The sequence below is a fragment of the Aythya marila genome, assembly GCF_965140915.1.
Source record: "Aythya marila genome assembly, chromosome: 3".
NCBI classification, from domain to species: domain Eukaryota; kingdom Metazoa; phylum Chordata; class Aves; order Anseriformes; family Anatidae; genus Aythya; species Aythya marila.
This window is the reverse complement of record NC_139044.1, coordinates 19298946-19317811: the sequence shown is the minus strand read 5'-3', so window position 1 is coordinate 19317811 and position 18866 is coordinate 19298946. Positions and strand designations below refer to the sequence as shown.

Sequence of the window (18866 nt, the reverse complement as noted above, 5' to 3'; positions counted from 1 at the left end):
CAGAATAATGTATCCTTTCAAATTTCTTATTGTACAGAGTACAGTGGTGTACTTGTAAAAGAGTGATCAACACAGAAACTCAGTACCAGACTGTTGCAAGGGCAGGACCTAGAAAACAACTGGGTAGCTTATACTCGTGATCTTTTAGAATTAGATCAAATTTCAGATCAAATTTCATTCAAAATCAGGTCAGCCATTTCTTCCTTTTTCTTACATTAATACCACTCTATGTCTTTAAGACTGAGAAAAATTATGGAGGGATGTAGTCCCATCTTTTTATTTATTTTTTTCTGTCCTATTGCTATTCAAGTTTGACTGGAGGCCTAGAGCTGCATTTATTACACAAATATTTTATGACCTAATACTTCATGTTCTTCCCCATCTGACACAAATTATTAGAAACAATAATTTTTTTCTATGTTGCAATTCTTTCTCAGATACACATTTCCGCACATTTTGGATGGACTGGGAGAAGAACTTAAAAGTTAGGCAGACTTCTCTTCAGGCAGCTCTTTATTTTTTTTGCCATTTTTTGTAGAGCTCTGCATTCTTCCTGACTCTTAGGCCACAGAGCTAGGGACTGTTTTCTGGCAATATTCCTTTTTGTAACATCTGCAGTAGTAACACCATTTTCCTACAGAAATTCAACAATCCCCTGCTGGCACATCCTAGAATTGTGTCACCCCCATTAACCACTCATGTAAAAGGACTTCATCTGCAATTGCTTTTGCGCTATGACTGCCTCCTACAAATATTTCTCTGATTCAGCACTTGCTAGGAACATGCTCGCACCAAGTTCTTCTACCCAACTCCTTGAACTTATGAATAGACAATCGTTAGCATTACTGAAATGTATTCTGTTTTGTTTGTAAGAAAAGGAAAAGCCCTGAGTTGTTTTCCTTAAGGCAACTTGCTTAAGGCAACATGCAAGGGATCAGCAATGTGTTCATATCTTTGTAAAAAGCCTCTAATCACCAGGCTGAAGAGTTATTCTGATCGGTTTCATTTCTAACTCAATGGATGTTGTCTCATAAAATAGCAAGTGCCAAATTAAGAGCTCATTGTTAGCCTCCTTCCTCCTCAGTCACATACCCTCACAGAGCAGGTTTTGAGGCCTGTTTGCCTGCTAAGCTGATTGAATTCACTGAAGTCTTGCAAAACTTATGTCCCTTTTCTAGCAAGCTGAGTCCACTCATTTTACAATTAAATAAGCACCAGATATATTATTAAGTCAGAAGTGTAACATACTACAGAGAACTGGGAAGAAGGCCAGGGGAAGGACAGAGGATAAAGGAGGGAGAAAGGAAGGCCAGTGTTTTCAGCATGGATGAGCAACAAATTTGGCTCAGCTGTTTTGTCAAGTCAGACATGACTAATTTTAATTCCTTTAAAAAATAAAAATAATAAAACAAGACAGAGATACCGTACCATTTCCATGCATAATGCCTACATTCAGGAAATACAAGAGATTCACCTTCTCTTTAAGTTTGGGCCCCCTATGCTGTATGAACGCATTTAGCCTTAAGCTATAGTAAAATGAAAAGACAACAAATATTACAGAGAGTGCAATAATTTCCATGGCATCATCATGACAAGCCTAATTCTGTTTTGACAGACATGAGTGACAGATCTGCCACTGGTGCCAAGGATTAAACAGAATGATGATTCAGATGAATCAAATTGTTTATAAATACCAAAGATAACAGTTATCTTTTGAATTTTCACAAGAAATGAATGTGCTATTTCTCATGAAGTTTTAGATTTGGTCATTAAAGCTGGATCCATGTCATTGAATTCAAAGGAACGACACCCAGAATGAAAAATCACTTGTCCAAACTGAGCTGATATCTAACACACGTCATTCATGTGGGCTCTTGATATATGCCAAAGAGAACAGGCTCTTTGAGGATATAATTCATCACCTTAAGGTAGATACCTTAAAAAATTTGAACAGATCATACTAGAAACAGTTATTTCCTTCCAGTGACTATAAAGACAATGTAGATGACTAGTTCAGATGTTAAAATCTACAGTGGAGGTTAATCACATCTTCACTGACTTAAATGGAGTCTAGAGCTTGAATGGACTAGAGCTTAACAAACGCCAACAAACAACTTGAGGCCAAGGGATGCAAGCACTTAATCTTATAAATGGGAGTTTGAAAATTATAGCCTAAATAACTAAGATTCTTGATTGGGCAGGCATCTTTGCAGGAAACACTGACATTCAGAAGCTGCTGCATACTGAGGTAAAAGAAAAATATGACAAGGAAAAAAAAATCCTGCTGAAATTTTACCTTTCAAAGCGACTAAAATCAGAAGACTATGTAAGTGCTCTGAGTAATCAGAGTACAGAGAATAATGAATAGGGGGGAGTTTCAGGCAAGCTAGTACTCTGAAGCTGAACTTCAGAGACAGATCGCCTACTTAAGATTTTAACACACAGCATGTTCCAATGACTTTCTGACACTTCATCTATCTTACTGTATGAACTGCTTCCAGCAGCAGATCTATCCTTCTAAAACTCCCACTTCTGCCTCTACTTGTCTTTCACTTCCCTCCCCATCTGAGGCATTCAAAACTCTCAAGAATATTTCAGGAGACAAAGGCCACCTGAGTAACTGAAAGACATTCTGGCTATCTGCATTTTAATATCAAAATACAGCATTATTGTGGATCAATGAATATCTGACCAGATTATTTTTTATTTTATTTTTTATCTTAACTCCACTTTGCATATGAGAAACTCTTCTGGTGGTATCATGAAAAAATATATATTTTTTTTATTTGTTGAATATAATGCATTATTACCACAAATCCTCATATAAACTGCTTTTAAGAACAATAAAATGGCATTAGTAAAGAGAAAAATGTGAACAGGAAATTAGATGATAATCATAATCAACAATTTCTTGGAACATGGAGGTTTCCTTACATAATATGTACTCCAAGTAAACAATAACATTTTTTGTTTTGCTGGGGTGGAGGGTGGTCATATTTTGGGATCCCAGGAGTTGGACTCAGTGATCCTTGTGATATATCCTACAGATTTTATCATAGCCTCTGTCTCTTAGTAGATTTCAGTATATAGCATGGCTTCCAATGTTAAAGGCTGTTTCTGGGAATAATGAGCTATTCCCCCCAAAAACTGACAAAATGTTTCCTTAAAAAACAGTAAAAAAAAAAAAAGAAAAAGTCATGTTTATGACTAGGATTTTCCATTGCACTTATTTCTATTATCTGAACTACAGATAGATTCTTCTGTTATAATCTGCATCCACAGAAGCTGGAACAGACCATCATAAATTTAAGCTTAACTGAAAAAACAGATAATTCAAGAAATTCAGAGTGTCCTCTGGCTTCTGCTGGCAAAGAAGAGATTTAATGACTACATTTCCACTGAACTGTCTCAACTTTTTCACTCGAATTTTCCTGGACAGATAGCAAAGATGAGCTGAGAACAGCAGTTTTAAAGTCATAAAACGTTACTTGTAAAGTGAATACTTGTACAATGCTTCTGTTCAATCAAACAGTTCATCTCACAGCAAAATACACTGTATTTGAACACAAATTTCTTCTTACAAAATTAGGATAGAATCCAGAAATATTTCATTTTTCCTAACTAGCACACAAATAGTACTGTGCCATGATTCTGTTTTCTCAAATTGTTCCCACATTTCTGACACTGTAGTAGTTACTGCTAGAACATTTTTTGTTATGCATTTTTTCAGACATGCTTAAGCAATGGGTTAAAAAGTGGGGGAATATTTCTGAACAACAGGGATATGATTAATTGAACAAATGGTACGAATTATGTTATGTCTGTCTTTAATCTAACCTAAAACACATGAGACACTTGTATACAGCAAAATCCTTAATACCCGCATCAGCCAAGAGAATTTGGATATATCTGAAGAATTATGTTTTCCTTTTTGTAGACAAAATGAATATGCTTGTTTAGGCTACAAAGGTGAGAAAGAATGGAAAGAGGAAAGAGGAGATACATTCCTGGTGCCTGAGGAAAGAAACTCTGGCATAGCGCTGTGCTGTATAACCTGGGAAATTTTGAGTTTTGCTTCATATAACTAGGAATATACTTAATATGTTAGAAATCTATGACTGTTCAATTCATGTTTCTTAGCCTATACTGAAATGTCTCCAGTATAAGAAAAAAGACAAAATTCAAACATTCTTAATACATTATCATTATAATAACATGGATAATGAGACATTCTAAACAAGATTAAACCCTCAGTGCTATGTACAATTATACAGTCAAGATAGCATCTTATCCAGAGATCTTACTGCCTAATAGAAGAGTATGAGAAAAGTAAGATTAAAGACCAGATTTGTTTCAGGAAGTAGCATGAAGAACTAGCTTGTGTCACTAGTGCATGAGGAAGTGCTGCAAAGTGAAGCCTGAACAAGGTATTTTTGCATAGCCCCAAGTCATAGTGCCCTAGTCATAATCACAGAATTGAAGGGGTTGGAAGGGACCTCAAAAGATCATCAGGTCCAATCCCCCCCCCCCCCCCCCCCGACAAAGCAGGTTGCTGCCCAGGTAGGGGTCCAGATGGGCCTTAAATATCTCCAGAGAAGGAGACTCCACAACCTCCCTGGGCAGCATATTCAAGTGCTCCATCACCCTCACTGTGAAGAAGTTCTTCCGCATGTTGGTGTGGAACCTTCCTATACACTATCTTGTGACCATTACTCCTTGCCCCGTCCCTGCAAACCACTGAAAAGATGTTGGCCAAATCCCTGTCTCCCACACCTCAGGTATTTATACATATTGATGAGATCCACTCTCAGTCTTCTTTTCTCCAGGCTGAACAGACCCAGGTCTCTCAGCCTTTCCTCATCAGGAAGATGCTCCAGGCCCCGTATCATCTTTTTGGCCCTCCTCTGGACTCTTTCCAGGAGATTCCTGTCTCCCTTTTTGTACTGGGGAGCCCAGAACTAATACCACTCTTGAAACTAAATGCAGTTTAGGAAATAACCCAAGTTGTGAACAGTTAGACAATAGGGAAACACCACATGTACTTGTCCAACTCTTACTTTTCTCAGTGCAGACTAAGTAATGGGCTAGATGGAATTAATTCTTAAATTCAAAATAATACACAAAAACAATACAGGTTAATGCCATTTGAAGTGATCTGCTGGTTTCCCTGCAGACAGTGGAGATAATGCAGGTTGACTGATAAAGATGCCCTCAGTGCTCTTCCAGAACACAAGATAGTGATCCTGTGAAGTGTTGAATCTGGAAATGAGAACACTTGTGCAATACATCCCACTCCATATTTGTGAAGGACACTAGAACAGCTAGTTGTGTAAACCAAACTATAAATGTAATTTAAGATTTGCAGAGCAGAGGCAAAAGATGAGTTTTCATACTTTAAATAAATTTGATCAAATAAATATTGTCCTTTGCTTTGGAGCTACATTCTCTCATTAGTTAGCTCCTGATTCTTTTATTGTGATAAGCGTTTATGAAATTCTTAGCAAAAATTTCCTTAGAACAGGCCTGCCACAATGCTGTCACTAGCTGTAAGAGCTCTAAGCATAGCAAGAGCAATGCAAAAAAGCTACAGATCTCAAAATGGACTTAGCAATCCTGCCCAAGTGCCCATCTCATACCCTCCTGCCTGCTCTTACTATCACTGCTGCCCTTTGGTCAGGAAGAGGCAGGGACCCTGAATGATCCAAGGAGCCTGTAATGAGTGAAGATGTAAGGGTGTAAGTTACCCTTTATAGTAAGGACTTTGGGAACTCAAGCAATGTCAAGATTACATTTACATCAAGATTACATCTAGATATTGATGCCATGCCCTACAGCTACAGAGACAATTTAAAGAAATATAAGTAGCAGGCCATTGCACAGTAACCATTCATTTCACCAAAAAAGATTTTTTCTATTTAAATAACACAAATGAACTGACACGTGCAGAGGAACTGAAGTTAAATTAGAGGGAAATAATATGTTGCTTAAAACAAAATTAATATATTTCTGAAACTTCTAGTGAAACTTGAACTGTGTTAATTGTCACCAAACAAAGTTTTATTTATCCTCTAACATTTTTAGAAGCCAGAATATTTTAAGTGACAGAAGTAAATTTTGTCACTTAAAAGTAAAAAAAAAGATTCACGGTAAAATATTGTATCATTATTGAAATAATACACGTTTACAACGCACCTGACTACTAATAGCTATGCATGCTGCTGAAGATAATTATATTAAAATACACCCAAGAATATTTAAATAATTCATTTCAATACCTTAAATAATAGGAAACATTCTCTTAGTGTAAAATGATGAAAGGTTTCTTGAATATAACTATTCAGTGTTGTGTTTTTTCATATCTGCATTCCATACAGAAACAACGAAAGCAGAATGATTTTTTTTGCCTCAAAAATCACCGACTCTATTCTACCTTCTAGAATAATTCTTTCAGATAAATCTTCCTCTAACTCAGTCATAATTGTGTAAACACCACTCAACAATATTTTACTTAAATTTATATGCAGCCACATAAAATTCACTATACATTGGACTAGACTGCTACAACAATTCCATTTGAGCTGCAGCATATATTTAATATACAGACAGCTTTGTCCCATTCCCTAAGAATAAAAGGGGTTGTAAGTTCACCTGATTTCTAATCAAAGTTTTTAAAAAACAGTATTTCTTCTCCTTTCAAAATGTTCTTACCTCTTCCTTTGTCTTTTTTGATATGACTCTTAGCCAGTCTCCGATCATGCTGAGGACAGCTGCAAAGTAAGCAAGCCCAACAAGGATCCAGAACCACACCACTGGCTTATAAAAATCTAGGTACTCAATATCTGATCCCCCTGAAAAACAATGAAGTTAAGAATAAAGCACACTTAATTGTTATAGGTGCAAAACTATTTTAAAATTAATTCTTTTTCTAAAAATAAAAAATAAAAAGAGAGATCAGCAGTAGTATGCGAATGTACACAATAGTTCCTAATCTTTCACAATATTTAAAATGAACACTGACAAACTGATTCAGCTTTTGAGATACCATCACTTAAGGTGGAGGATGCTTAAGGTCATTGAGGACAGCTTGAATGAAAGGATTTCCCACCTGCTGCAAATAGACATGCAGTACAAAATTAAGCTTTGTTCTGGAGTATGTTCTTATGCTGAGAAATCTGGCTTTGCAAAGACTTAGAAGCACATCTCAATTACATGAATCCTTTAACCCTAGTAGAGAAGAATAATATCTGCATTACCAAATGTCCCTGTTGGGCACTCAAACATTGCCATCTCCTTTTTACTGAAGAGGAAACCAGGCTACAGGGACTTGAGTGAGCTGATCATACTCAAAAAAAAAAAAAAAAAGTAAGAGGATAAAATATCTGGCAGCTGGAGGCAACTTTTTTTTTTTTTTTTTTTGAATCCCGCTGCCATAAGAACCAGACACTTTCTTCTTTCCAAGTGTTGAAGTAAAAAAGGATAAATTTCAGAGACGTCTGTAATGGAACTTTTAGGTCCAATACAACTATAAAGAACAGATGCTTTATTCTACCCTCCACTCTCCCCCAAAATAAAAATAAAAAAATAAAATGAAGTTATGTTTATCCAGAGTTCTCAGACAACACAAAGTAACTCACATTTCACATATTGCAGTACAATAACACAAGTTTTAAACTTGCAGATCAGCTATACTATGACAAATAAAATACTCTTCATCTGAGTTGCTGAAAACAGAAATTTGCATGTCTGCTTACTGAAACAGCCAAAAGAAAATGCTCTTTACACCCCTTCATGAAGAGCAGTGTTCTTCCTAGCTCTTGTTATCTAATCACCACACAGATTACATGCAAACAAAGAATTTTACTGACGAGTATCTTAGTGTGGGATTCCTCATAGATGGAAATTTTTTCTCATGTCAATAAACCCTTTCATAAATAAAATTTGTTGAGCTGTAGTGGTTTATTCAACTGCCTAAGAGATGAAATCCATACTGCAAAAATGAATACTTCTACACTTGTACAGTCACAAATACAGTACAAGACAGGGCTTTATCAGAATGGAACAGAAGACAGCCATTCACTCAAAAGGCTGAGTTTGTCACACCCCAAGATAAGCAAAATATCAGAGAAATAAATATGTTAACATCCACCTTGCGTCAATGCAGTAAAACAGGATTTACAGATGACTTGTCCTGCTGTCATTCAAAAAAGTTGTTGATTACCACCGTGTCTTAGCTCTATCAGGAGTAAGCATTGAACCACACTCCTTGGTTCACATTCTTCGTATGTTCATACAATGCACAAAGACATACAATGTAAGGTATCCACTCGCCAGATTTCTAATTTCCAGGGTGTGAAGTTTGTAAGTGGGAACTGGAACCCAAATATATCCGTCTGCAGGCAGCACTTCCTTCATCATGTATATGTAGTTTGTTTACAGCAAGGTTAATTACCAGATCAGGTCTTCAATTAAGAGTTTTCTCTGCTGTCTGACCAGGAGATGGCTCCATCTAGCCATGCCCAAAGGAGTTCAGCTTTCCCAAAGTTTGCAAGGGACCCTCTAGAAAGGTTAGACAGCTGAAGTCTTCATCAGCTCTTGAATCTATGAATTTCAGGGACTCCTGGTGAGGTCTCAATTTAATGGAAGACCAGGGAGAAAGATATACCTAAGGATATTCATCCTGAAATAAGTATTGTCTTCTGTAACTATTGGAGGAATTCAGCAGAAATGTTCAAGTGTCATAGAGTAACACAATATCATAGGTAGGAAAACAAAATCAAAATCAACTGTACTGAGTTCAAAGTAAATGAAATTCATTAACTACTGAATTGCAATATACAGAAATGTGTACAAATATATTTGTGTATGTATATGTACACGTAAATATATTTGTACTGAAGTGTGAGATAATTAGTCTAATGAATTTACCAGTAACACTGTAAAAAGCATATCAACATGATAGATTTGCATGAATTTTTCATAGCACCACTTTTAGTAATGCTATCATCTGTCTTTTGCAAAGCAGATTTTACATAACGCCTTAGGAAGCAAAATGCTGAGAAGCAAGTTGAATTTCAATGTTTGGCAAAACTTGTTTTGTGGGCCAGGGGACAAAACTTTTGTCTGACTTTGTTTGGACTTTACCAGAAATAGTTTTAAACAAACAAAAGATATATATCTACCTTCCCAGAGATTTGGTCAACTGGTGTGCACCAGCTCTAACTAGAATTTTCACTGCCTTTATCTTTACAAAGAGCAGCCTCAGTTTATTGCTGAGATGTTTTGTGGTACAGATTTGATTCCAAACTCCCTAGAAATCAACAAAAAATCAAAGAGCTTTCTCGTTTATCTTCATCACAGATTTATCTTTCATCACAGATTGCTGCTACCACCATTCTTACATCTGCCAAACAACTTTTAAATGATTTAGGATTTTTCATGGAAGACAGATTTTTTTTTTTTATGGCCCAAGCACCTTTCCTTTCTGAGGTAAGAAGTTCTATGTTTTAGTGAAGGATGGCATTCAAGAAGATTTCAGACATACATGTACATTAGGACAGATTCTGTTTATAGGGTACATGATTGGGCTTAAATTTATGCATATGTATATATATATATTTACATAAAACAATTACATAATTTAAGTAAAAAGTATTCTCTATCTATCATTGCCACTCTTTTCTCTATCCTTTCATAGCTGACACAAACACAGAATTCTAGATTTAGAGACTTTAGAATAATTATCTCTAAAGTATCTTTTTGTTCACATTTTTGCTTCAAAACTATAAGAATATAAAGAATGAAAAAAACTGATGTTGAGTATCTTAATTCCATGTTAGCATAAACTTCTGTGTTATTCCAAAACTAGCCCTTCAGACCAGGAATGGCCTTTATTATTTTTTTAACAGTACACATTCTGAGCATAAAAAAAGTGATTAAATTTAAGCACAACTTAAATCAAAGTTTGACAAGTAGCCATCCCTCAATCAGTAGCTTGTCCATCAGTCATGACAAACCTGGCACCATGGGCAACTGGCATAATCCAGAAACTTCATTTGTCCCATTCCAAAGAAACATGGAGGTTTGGCCCTGTACCTTGAAAGGAATTACCTCGAAGAACTGCAAAAAGGGACAGAGTAAGGCTAGCTTATGCAGAGACCTGAAGAAGCGGCATGCTGGGGACAAGACAACATTTGCACCATCTGCAAGAAAGAATATAACGTTGGCTATACAAGTTACTTGATACCACTCAGTGGAAAATGGAGAGCTACTTCAGAATACAGGGCACAGCTATAAAACACCCTTTCCACACTGTCCTGTACAGAAATTGAGTGAAACACTGCACGTTGACTTAAGCTTAAAACAGCCTACATGGTTCACACTATATAGCCCTTATAGCAGATGTGAACTCCTGAGGTGACAAAGAGCACTTCTGAATGCCAAAAAAGACAATGCCAGCAGGAAAGAGCACAGATCAATAGGACTGCTATGACCGGAAGGTAAGATGTTTCAGTTCAGTGACGTTAAATGAGACTAAAATTCTGAAAGTGTTCTACAAATTAGTTCTCCCTCCAAGTAATTCAGAGCAGACCCATATATATATATATATTAAAATGGCAATAAACCTAATTCAATTACAGCCCAAAACAGTAAAGAAGCGATAAGCTAAAATCACAGATCAACAAAAAAAATAAAAAGAATGCCTTAGAAAACATTTTAAAATTGAAGACTCACAAAACTCTGTGATTATTTAAATTGGACTGATTGCAGCATAACCTTATTCATTATGCTAGTGAAACAGACTACTGATGTGCTATTAATATTTCTGACCCTCACATAATTCTGTCAAGTTTGGGCATCTGATCTACTTTATATTTGATAGCTGCTAGACTATCTCCTCCAGAAATATTTAAGGATTTATCTGCACATATGACCAATGCATTGTCATGTTACATATATTTTGACCTCATTGCTAACATTGGTAGACAACATTATCTTTCATTATACTAAAAAATGACATGAGAAGTCCTCTTACTTTCCTCTTTTTGAATATTTATAATAATAGCTTGATTGTTTTTTTTCCTGTAGTATTATTCATTGTCTCCCCTGAAAACAAGATAAGCTATGTTTAAATCAGTTTGGCATGATTTTCAAGAGACAGTTTCTTACTTGCTTTGTGTGTATTTGCGTGTGTGAAAAGCTACAATGGTAGACTTTCTTCAGTTATTAAAAAAAAAAAAAAAAAAAAAAACTCTTAAAGAAAGAATAAAAATACATTAAAAATTCAATCTCCCCATCAAAAAAAAAAAAAAAATCAACCCCACCTCCCACCCCCACTTAAAAAGAAAAAAAATCTTTTTTTGTTGGTATTTTTTTTTTTTTTTGGAATACTATCCATGTATTTTCTTGAACATGCAGTACAAAAACTGTTCACCTTTTATCTCCTTGCACACACCCTTAATGATCAGCCTTTTACATCTACCTTAGGACTTCTCTTGCTAGTTGAAACTGAAGCTAAAATTTCCATAGGGTCCAAATGGCAACTTAGATTCTCAGTACAAAAGAGGATGTTTTGGCCTTGTGGCTCCTGGGAACTGAATGCTTGTTCTCCAGTAAAAATGAGAAGACACTTGTAGAAAGAATCTGGAGAACTGTACAAGAATTTATATTGTAAGAGCCAGCCCTACAACCTTTAATACCATTACAATCCATAATCCCATGTTCTCCTGTTGGTTCCCTTCTGGTACAGCTATTTGGAAACACTCTCCTTTACTTCTTAAAAAGTTCTCCAAGGCTTCTCTCTGGCTTTCAAATCCAGTGGTGCCAGGCAGCAGCCAATTCCATGTTAGTGAAAAGAGAAATACTGTGAGAAATATTTCTCTTAACCCATTATCACAGCCATGACATTACTATCCAGGACTTTCAGACTTGTTTTTTCCTCTGGGATGACAGTTCCCAGAAAGATAAGATAATTACCAGAATATTTGGAAATTCTCAAATAGGAATTTTGTTTTGTTTGAGGGGACTTTATGAAACAAAAAATATAATAATACATAATTATCATACATAATTATGAAATATCCCATGGAGCTCCTATCTGCTACAAGAATTGCCTTTGTTGTTGTTGTTCTAGAAGTACACTCCATTATAATTGCAAACTGAAATGACACTCTGCTTTAGTTTTGACTATTCTTCTGAGTGGTAGAAGGCAATTTACACTCCAAATATTATTTAAGGAACATGCCTTCCCAGACAAAAAAAAATCAAAAAAAAAAAAGGACTAAGTTAATGTCAATGTTTTTTTTTTTTGTTTTTTTTTTTTTTTTTCCCTCTTCAAGTGGCTGCTCACCTAAGCACTTATAAGTGGACTGCAGTAGCTTTCTGCCTGATGCACGACTCACTGTGACAAACCAAAACCAAGAAATGTCATGCTCTAGATCCACAACGATGTCAGATGCTTCTGCCAGATGAAATACTTGTGTTCCATCATGACAACCTCACCTACAGCCATTTACACTAACACATGCCTTATCCCTACTTGCTTCATCTTATTTTCTGGCACTCAGCTTTTCTAAACTTTTGTGTTAGAGTGTTCTAGTTAAGGTCTACAACAAAACACCAATGGTATTTAATGCCTACAAGGTGGTTATGGCTTACCTAAAAACAAACAAACAAACAAACAAACAAACAAAACACCACAATGAAACAAAGAAATCATAAAGACAGCTTACTAATTTGGTAGCTTGCAAAATATTCTGCACGTTTTCTCAAAATTAATAAGAAAACATTTGTCTTAAGGGCTAGGTTATCAGCTTGATTTAAAACTTGCAGTGTGAATTTTCCTTTTAAAATAGTTTAGTATGATGGAATTTATTCCTTATATCTAATCTAAATCTACCCTCTTTTACGTTAAAAGTATTAGCCTTTGTCCTATCACTACATATTCCCTCATAAAGAGGCTCCCTATCTTTTCCACAGACCCCCTTTAGGTACTGGAAGACCACCGTAAGGTTTCTATGGAGCCTATTCTTCTGTAGACTATCAAAACCAACTATCTCAGCCTGTCATAGGAGAGGTGCTCCAGCCCTCTGATCTTCCTCATGACCCTTCTCTGGACTCACTCCAGCAGGCCCCTATCCTTCTTATGCTGGGGGCCCCAGAGCTGAATGCTCTACTCCAGGTGAGGAGTAGAGGGGGAGAATCACTTCCCCTGGCCTGCTGGCCATGCTTCTTTTGATGCACCCCAAGATATGGCTGGCTTTCTGCAAGTGCACATTGCCAGCTCATGTTGAGTTTTTCATCCACCACCACCTCCTTGCGTTTGCTCTCAACCCACTCATCTCCCAGCCTGTATTCATGCTTGGGGTCACCCTGATCCATGTGCAGGACCTTGTACTCAGCCTTGTTGAACTTCATGAGGTTTGCACAGGCTCATCTCTCAAGCCTGTCAAGGTACTTCTGGATGGCATCCCTTCTCTCCTGCATGTCAACTGCAGGAGTCAGTCATCTAGTCATCTGCTGTCAACTGAGTATGTTAGTCCACACAAAGATGATAACAATGAAGCTTATTGTTTTTTTTGTCAGAGATGAAGTTGACAATCTAGTGGCCACATTAACCTCACGGTGATGATGGAGATGGTCTAAACCTCTTTGCTTAAGCCTTCACTTCAAGTATGAGTCCAATTCCTACACACTGAAACTCTAAGGCAATAACATATTACAGAATGAATGAGTGTCTTGCATATTGCTCTAAAAGTAAATAGAAAATATTCACAGCATTTCAATATCACCATTAAAGCAGAACTTAAAAATATGCAAAAAGACCATAAAAGGCCACAAGGTATAGATCAACATAATTCAAGAACATTCTGTAGAAAGGGAACGTGTTTCCTGGTAAAATTAAAACCCAGACATCATGTAGGAACAAATTACAATATCAAGTGGTCTACAAATAGAAAATCTGCAGAAATTTTATAATGAGAGTAATGATGAATGTACTCGGTGTTCCAGTTAGAGTAAAGTGGGCCATTTCACATGGTTTCTTACAGTAAATATAACCAGGCATTTATACATTATTATTTTTATTCCCTGCCACACACGTACACCAAAGGAAAGAAAGTCTAAAGCACCCGTACTCTTAGCTTTGAAATAGCATAAATTTTTGATTTGGTGCTAGTCAGAATCTGTTCAGAACCACAAATTCTTGAAGACAAAATCAAAATAAGAACAATCTGGCTGAGGAAAGCAAGTCTCGGACTCATAGCATGAAGCTGAATTTGTAATCCTAACCACACCAGCTCACTGGCTCAACACACCTTCTCAATACAGACAGCACATACTTTGTCCTACTCTGAGATCTTACACCTTTTCAAGAAATAAAAAATGGTGTAGATAATAAAAAAGCTTATTTTTATTTCTCAAATTGAACTTGTCTAATTTATTTTTAACTAATCCAGTCTAGATTAATAGAACCAGGTGTTGGTCATGTCATCTATACGCTGTGCTACAACTTCTTATACTGTAAAACACACGTGGGCAAATGCATACAGAGCAAACAAAGTAGAGAAAGATAAAACAGAAACATAATTTCAACAGCAGAAGAATAAATCTGGAACAACACTTTGAAAGCAAAATGTGCACACAAAAACTAAGTTTCATATATAACTGAGCAAAATGAGACGCTAAAGGACTCCTGCTAAAGTAAAAATACTTAGCAGACTGAAATACTGTAATTATTCTGGTACTTCTCTCAATCTGTAAAGCCAAAACATATCTAAAATCAGGTAAAACATCTTTTTAACAGTACAACAGAGAAAAAAAGGAGTATATGTAGTCAGAGGGAGACTGTTTCATCATCCCACCTCCTGTAGTCAGTGTAGTGGCTGTAGTCAGCCACATGATCCAAGGTGGCAGTCTCTCAGGGCTTGACACAAGAACGATGAAGGATAAAACTGGGAGAGAATGGTAAAACCACCCCTGCCATCATTGTGTCAGTGTTCCCCTGCTCCCCCCAAAAGACATAAAAATGCAAAACATACATCGCTGTGCAAAATTTCATGAGATAAAGAGCAATGAGAAAAATCTTACCTGCAACATAGTCACCAAATCCAATGGTAGTTAAAGTGATAACCACAAAGTAAATTGCATCTAGCGTGCTCCAGCCTTCTATATGCTTGAATATAACTGCAGGAAGAGCAACAAACAGCACGCAGCCAAACAGTATGAATATTATTGTTGAAATTATGCGAATCTTTGTCTGACTCACATTCCATTTCTATGGAAGAAAGGGAAGGAGAAAGAGAGGAAACCCATTGTTAATAAAACTGTGCCGCTATATATAAGCACCTATCACCTACAATAAGCACCTCATTGCTCAAGAGGACATTCTAGTTCTCAAACAGAAAAATCAAAGCATTGTTTTATTGTGAAAGTGTTTTCAAAGCAAATATGACTATCCTAGGAAACATTTGGTGGCAGGAAATGCAAAGTAGTGCTGGACTCTTCTTTGTGGTCAGATGGGTGGATGGCTTGTGCAACGTTCATTAATATTAACAGCTGATCATGATACAGTTTGAGTGAGGACAAAATTTGAGTAAGCTTCAAGCAGTGCTCGCACCTGGTATCTCTCTGCTTTTTTTGCATCCACGAATAACTAAATAAAAATGGTGTATTTTTATCATATATCTCTCTCTTTAATGAAAGAGATAACTAAGCAAAACCATAGAAAACAGAGTTGAAATAGAAATAGACATGAAGAGATCTTCTCTTCCAAACCTTACTCAAAACTAAAAATGACCACACCTAAGCCACGGCATACAAGACATGTGAGGCAATGCAATCAAGGTTAGCTTATTTTCAGTAGAAAGTTTTCCCAATGCTTACCCTGCATCTCACTTGCTTCTGTTTAAGTCTACTACTTATGGTCTCATCCAGGGCAGACCAACTGCTACTTCACTCTTTCCAGCAAGCTTTTACAGTGTCTTCTGTCATATATTCTTTAGTCCAAAAAAATGCACTTATTCAAGTCTAATCTCACCCACTCAACTCTCGTTGCTATCGCTCACCTCCATCCAGCCAATACACACATTTCTTTAGATGTGGTTCTCAAAACTGGACAAAAAGTGAGACATACTACAGCAAAACAGAACATAAGAAAGGATCCTTTCATCCAATCTATTTATACTCCTATTTAAGCCTTTAACTGTGACCTACACTTTCTCACAACAGTACAACACTCTCCAGTACTAGCTGAAGAGCCCCTAGAGGCCTCAGAACATCACTACAAAACTGCACCCAGACAACTGTTTATTGACATGTAATTGAATATTTCATTATTCTTTCATGTCTTTTGAATTTGTCATTTTTGAACTGAATCTTATATATTCATGCTGCCTTTCAAAATCTTCAAGATCACTTTGAATTCTAATTCTGTCCTCCAACTTTTAGCTCTCCGCAGCCTGAGATCATCTCTAGATTTAATGAGAAAAGTGTTTTGTCTGTTGTGTAAACTATTAATGATTTATTATTTTTTCTAATCGTACCAAATCTAAAACAGACCATTGCAAAGTCATGTTTGACATGCCCTACCAATTTGACAATTTTCCTCTCAGTACAGTTTTCCACAGTTTTCCATGCATCCAGGGCATATTGCTTTAAATTAAGGGAAACTAGGGGCTGCATAAAACTGTAACCTTTAAAAAAAGCAGACCAAAAAGAGACCAGATTATTCACGATGCATGGTTTCTTGTATTCATGGTTTCTTTTATTTATGTTAAGTGCCAATGGAAAATATGTTTTCAGTCAGCAGGACCAAAGTCTAGCTTTTGTAACCCAAATCCCAGTAGCTGGTCAGGTTATGGCAACAGTAAATGCCCTGTTCTGACCCATCAGTGTCTCCTTGTTCTTCTTTTAAAGAATGAATGAAGGAGTGTTCCAGACTGCAACATAAAGATCAGTGTTTTAATTCAGAGATTGCCAAAAGGAGGCAAGTTGCTTCTTTTTGTGTTAGGGCATCTTTGTTGTGTATATACACTACTAAACAAAGGAAAGGGGAAAAAAGGGGGAAACCCATTATCCCTCTAAGTGATAGCCTAAGAGACACAAACAAATTGGTCTCATATTTTGTACCTTTATGCAAAAGCTAAAATTCAGTTACAGCAGAAAAACAGAAAGGATAAAAATGTGTTCTCATGGAATGTTCATGCCCTTTCTAGCCAAGTCTCAGTGGAAATTAAATGTTATTTATCAGTAACTAATTAGGATTGGAACTGATATCTGGAACTGAAAAAAAAAAAAAGGAAAGAAAGGGAAAACAACACACACATATAAAAACAGCTATGCTTTTTCCTAACATTGGCTTTCAAGGTTGTGTTTACATATTGCATATGTAAACATATACATGTATATCAGCATATGTCTGTATGATATATTTATGTACGTATGATATATATGTAAACTAATATATCAGCACAGCCAGTTTGCCTTTCATTAAAAAAAAATCAGTCCTTTTAACACTTGTTGGTTTGATGCAAACAGCTACGAAGTTATGGTACTTACTACATGTTCACCATATATGATACATTCTACACATCAAATGACATAGTATTTCATCAATGTTTTGAACATAGTATAGTAATAGCTACACCTATAGCATTTCATTAAAGTTTAATAAAATACTTAACTCATTTTCTTATATTTCATTGTGTCATTTATTCTAGGCATCAAAAATATCAGTAAAAATATTTTTAATTACTGTAATAAGAAAGTATGATATTGCTAAAATTTTCTGATTCTGAACTCAAAGTATCATGTGTAAAGCAGACTTTAAGATAAGCAATGAAGTTCCTCTGCTATAATTTAAGGCATTTGGTTGTTAAGGACTGACTATGTCTTAACTTTATAAATATCTGCACAAGCTTATGTAGTGTCTTGTTGGGTCCCTTCCTCTACTTAAGCTGTGCCATGCTGTGTGGACTAATTAAAGATCTGTGGATCAAACAAAATGAAGGACATGAATCTCAACAGGCTGTGCTACATGGTTCAGCAGAAGCTGAAAATACCTTAAAACTGTAGAACACCCTGCAGCTCAGTGAGGGGACCAAAGCCTCCTCAAACAGGAGTCCAGTGTTGGGAAGGAGGTTCTGTATCATTTTGTCTTTCCTGCTCCCTTGAATGCCCAAAGCATTAGTCACCTATAGCCCCATAAATCTGGAAACATAGGTGTCTGCAGGCTGTTGACGCTTCCTCAAGTTTGCTGATGTCTGTGTACAGATTTTTAAGGACTGTGATTTTAGACTGACACCAAAGATCTTCTGTGAATCAACCCAGAGCAGCAATAACTTCCATGTATTACCCCTACAGTTCCACTCCTCCATCTCAACATGCCAGTGATTTCCTATCACAGTCTATATTATAGTCTTTAAAGGTAAACACCACAGTAAGCTTAAGAGTACTTTAAGGGCAAAACAAAAAAAAGTTTTGGATCTTGCTCTTTGCAGTCATCATTATTGTAGAAAATGTTGGACTGCATCCGATTCTCAATTAATGTTCAACATGTACAGACTCTACAGCGTTCTCTGTACCTTTTGCTAGACATTTGGTTACAAGGATGAGCTATACCCTGTGTGTTACACTTGTTGAATTTAGAACAGCAAGCAGCCGTCATACTCACAATGAAGGTATCTTCTACTTTGGCAATTCCTTTTCCAAAGATTGTCCCTAGTTGATCTCCAACACCAGCCAAGAGAAAACCAAAGAGAGGAATTCCCAGTAAGGCATAGATGATACAGAATATCTTTCCACCTTGTGTGCGTGGGGAGATGTTTCCAAAGCCTAAATTACAAACAACTTGAGATGCTTAAAAAGAAATT

The 18866-nt window shown here is 36.4% G+C and overlaps 1 protein-coding gene across 1 annotated transcript in view; it reads right to left on the bottom strand.

Annotated features, from left to right (window-relative positions):
• Positions 1-18866, bottom strand: part of KCNK2 (potassium two pore domain channel subfamily K member 2) — a gene marked incomplete at its 5' end in the record, with an annotated part of 106008 nt that overhangs the window by 10462 nt on the left and 76680 nt on the right. The window contains 3 exons of the mRNA XM_082757744.1: positions 6709-6848; positions 15085-15271; positions 18668-18828. Of these exons, the coding sequence (XP_082613870.1) occupies positions 6709-6848; positions 15085-15271; positions 18668-18828 (488 nt within the window). The remainder of the gene's footprint in view (positions 1-6708; positions 6849-15084; positions 15272-18667; positions 18829-18866) is intronic.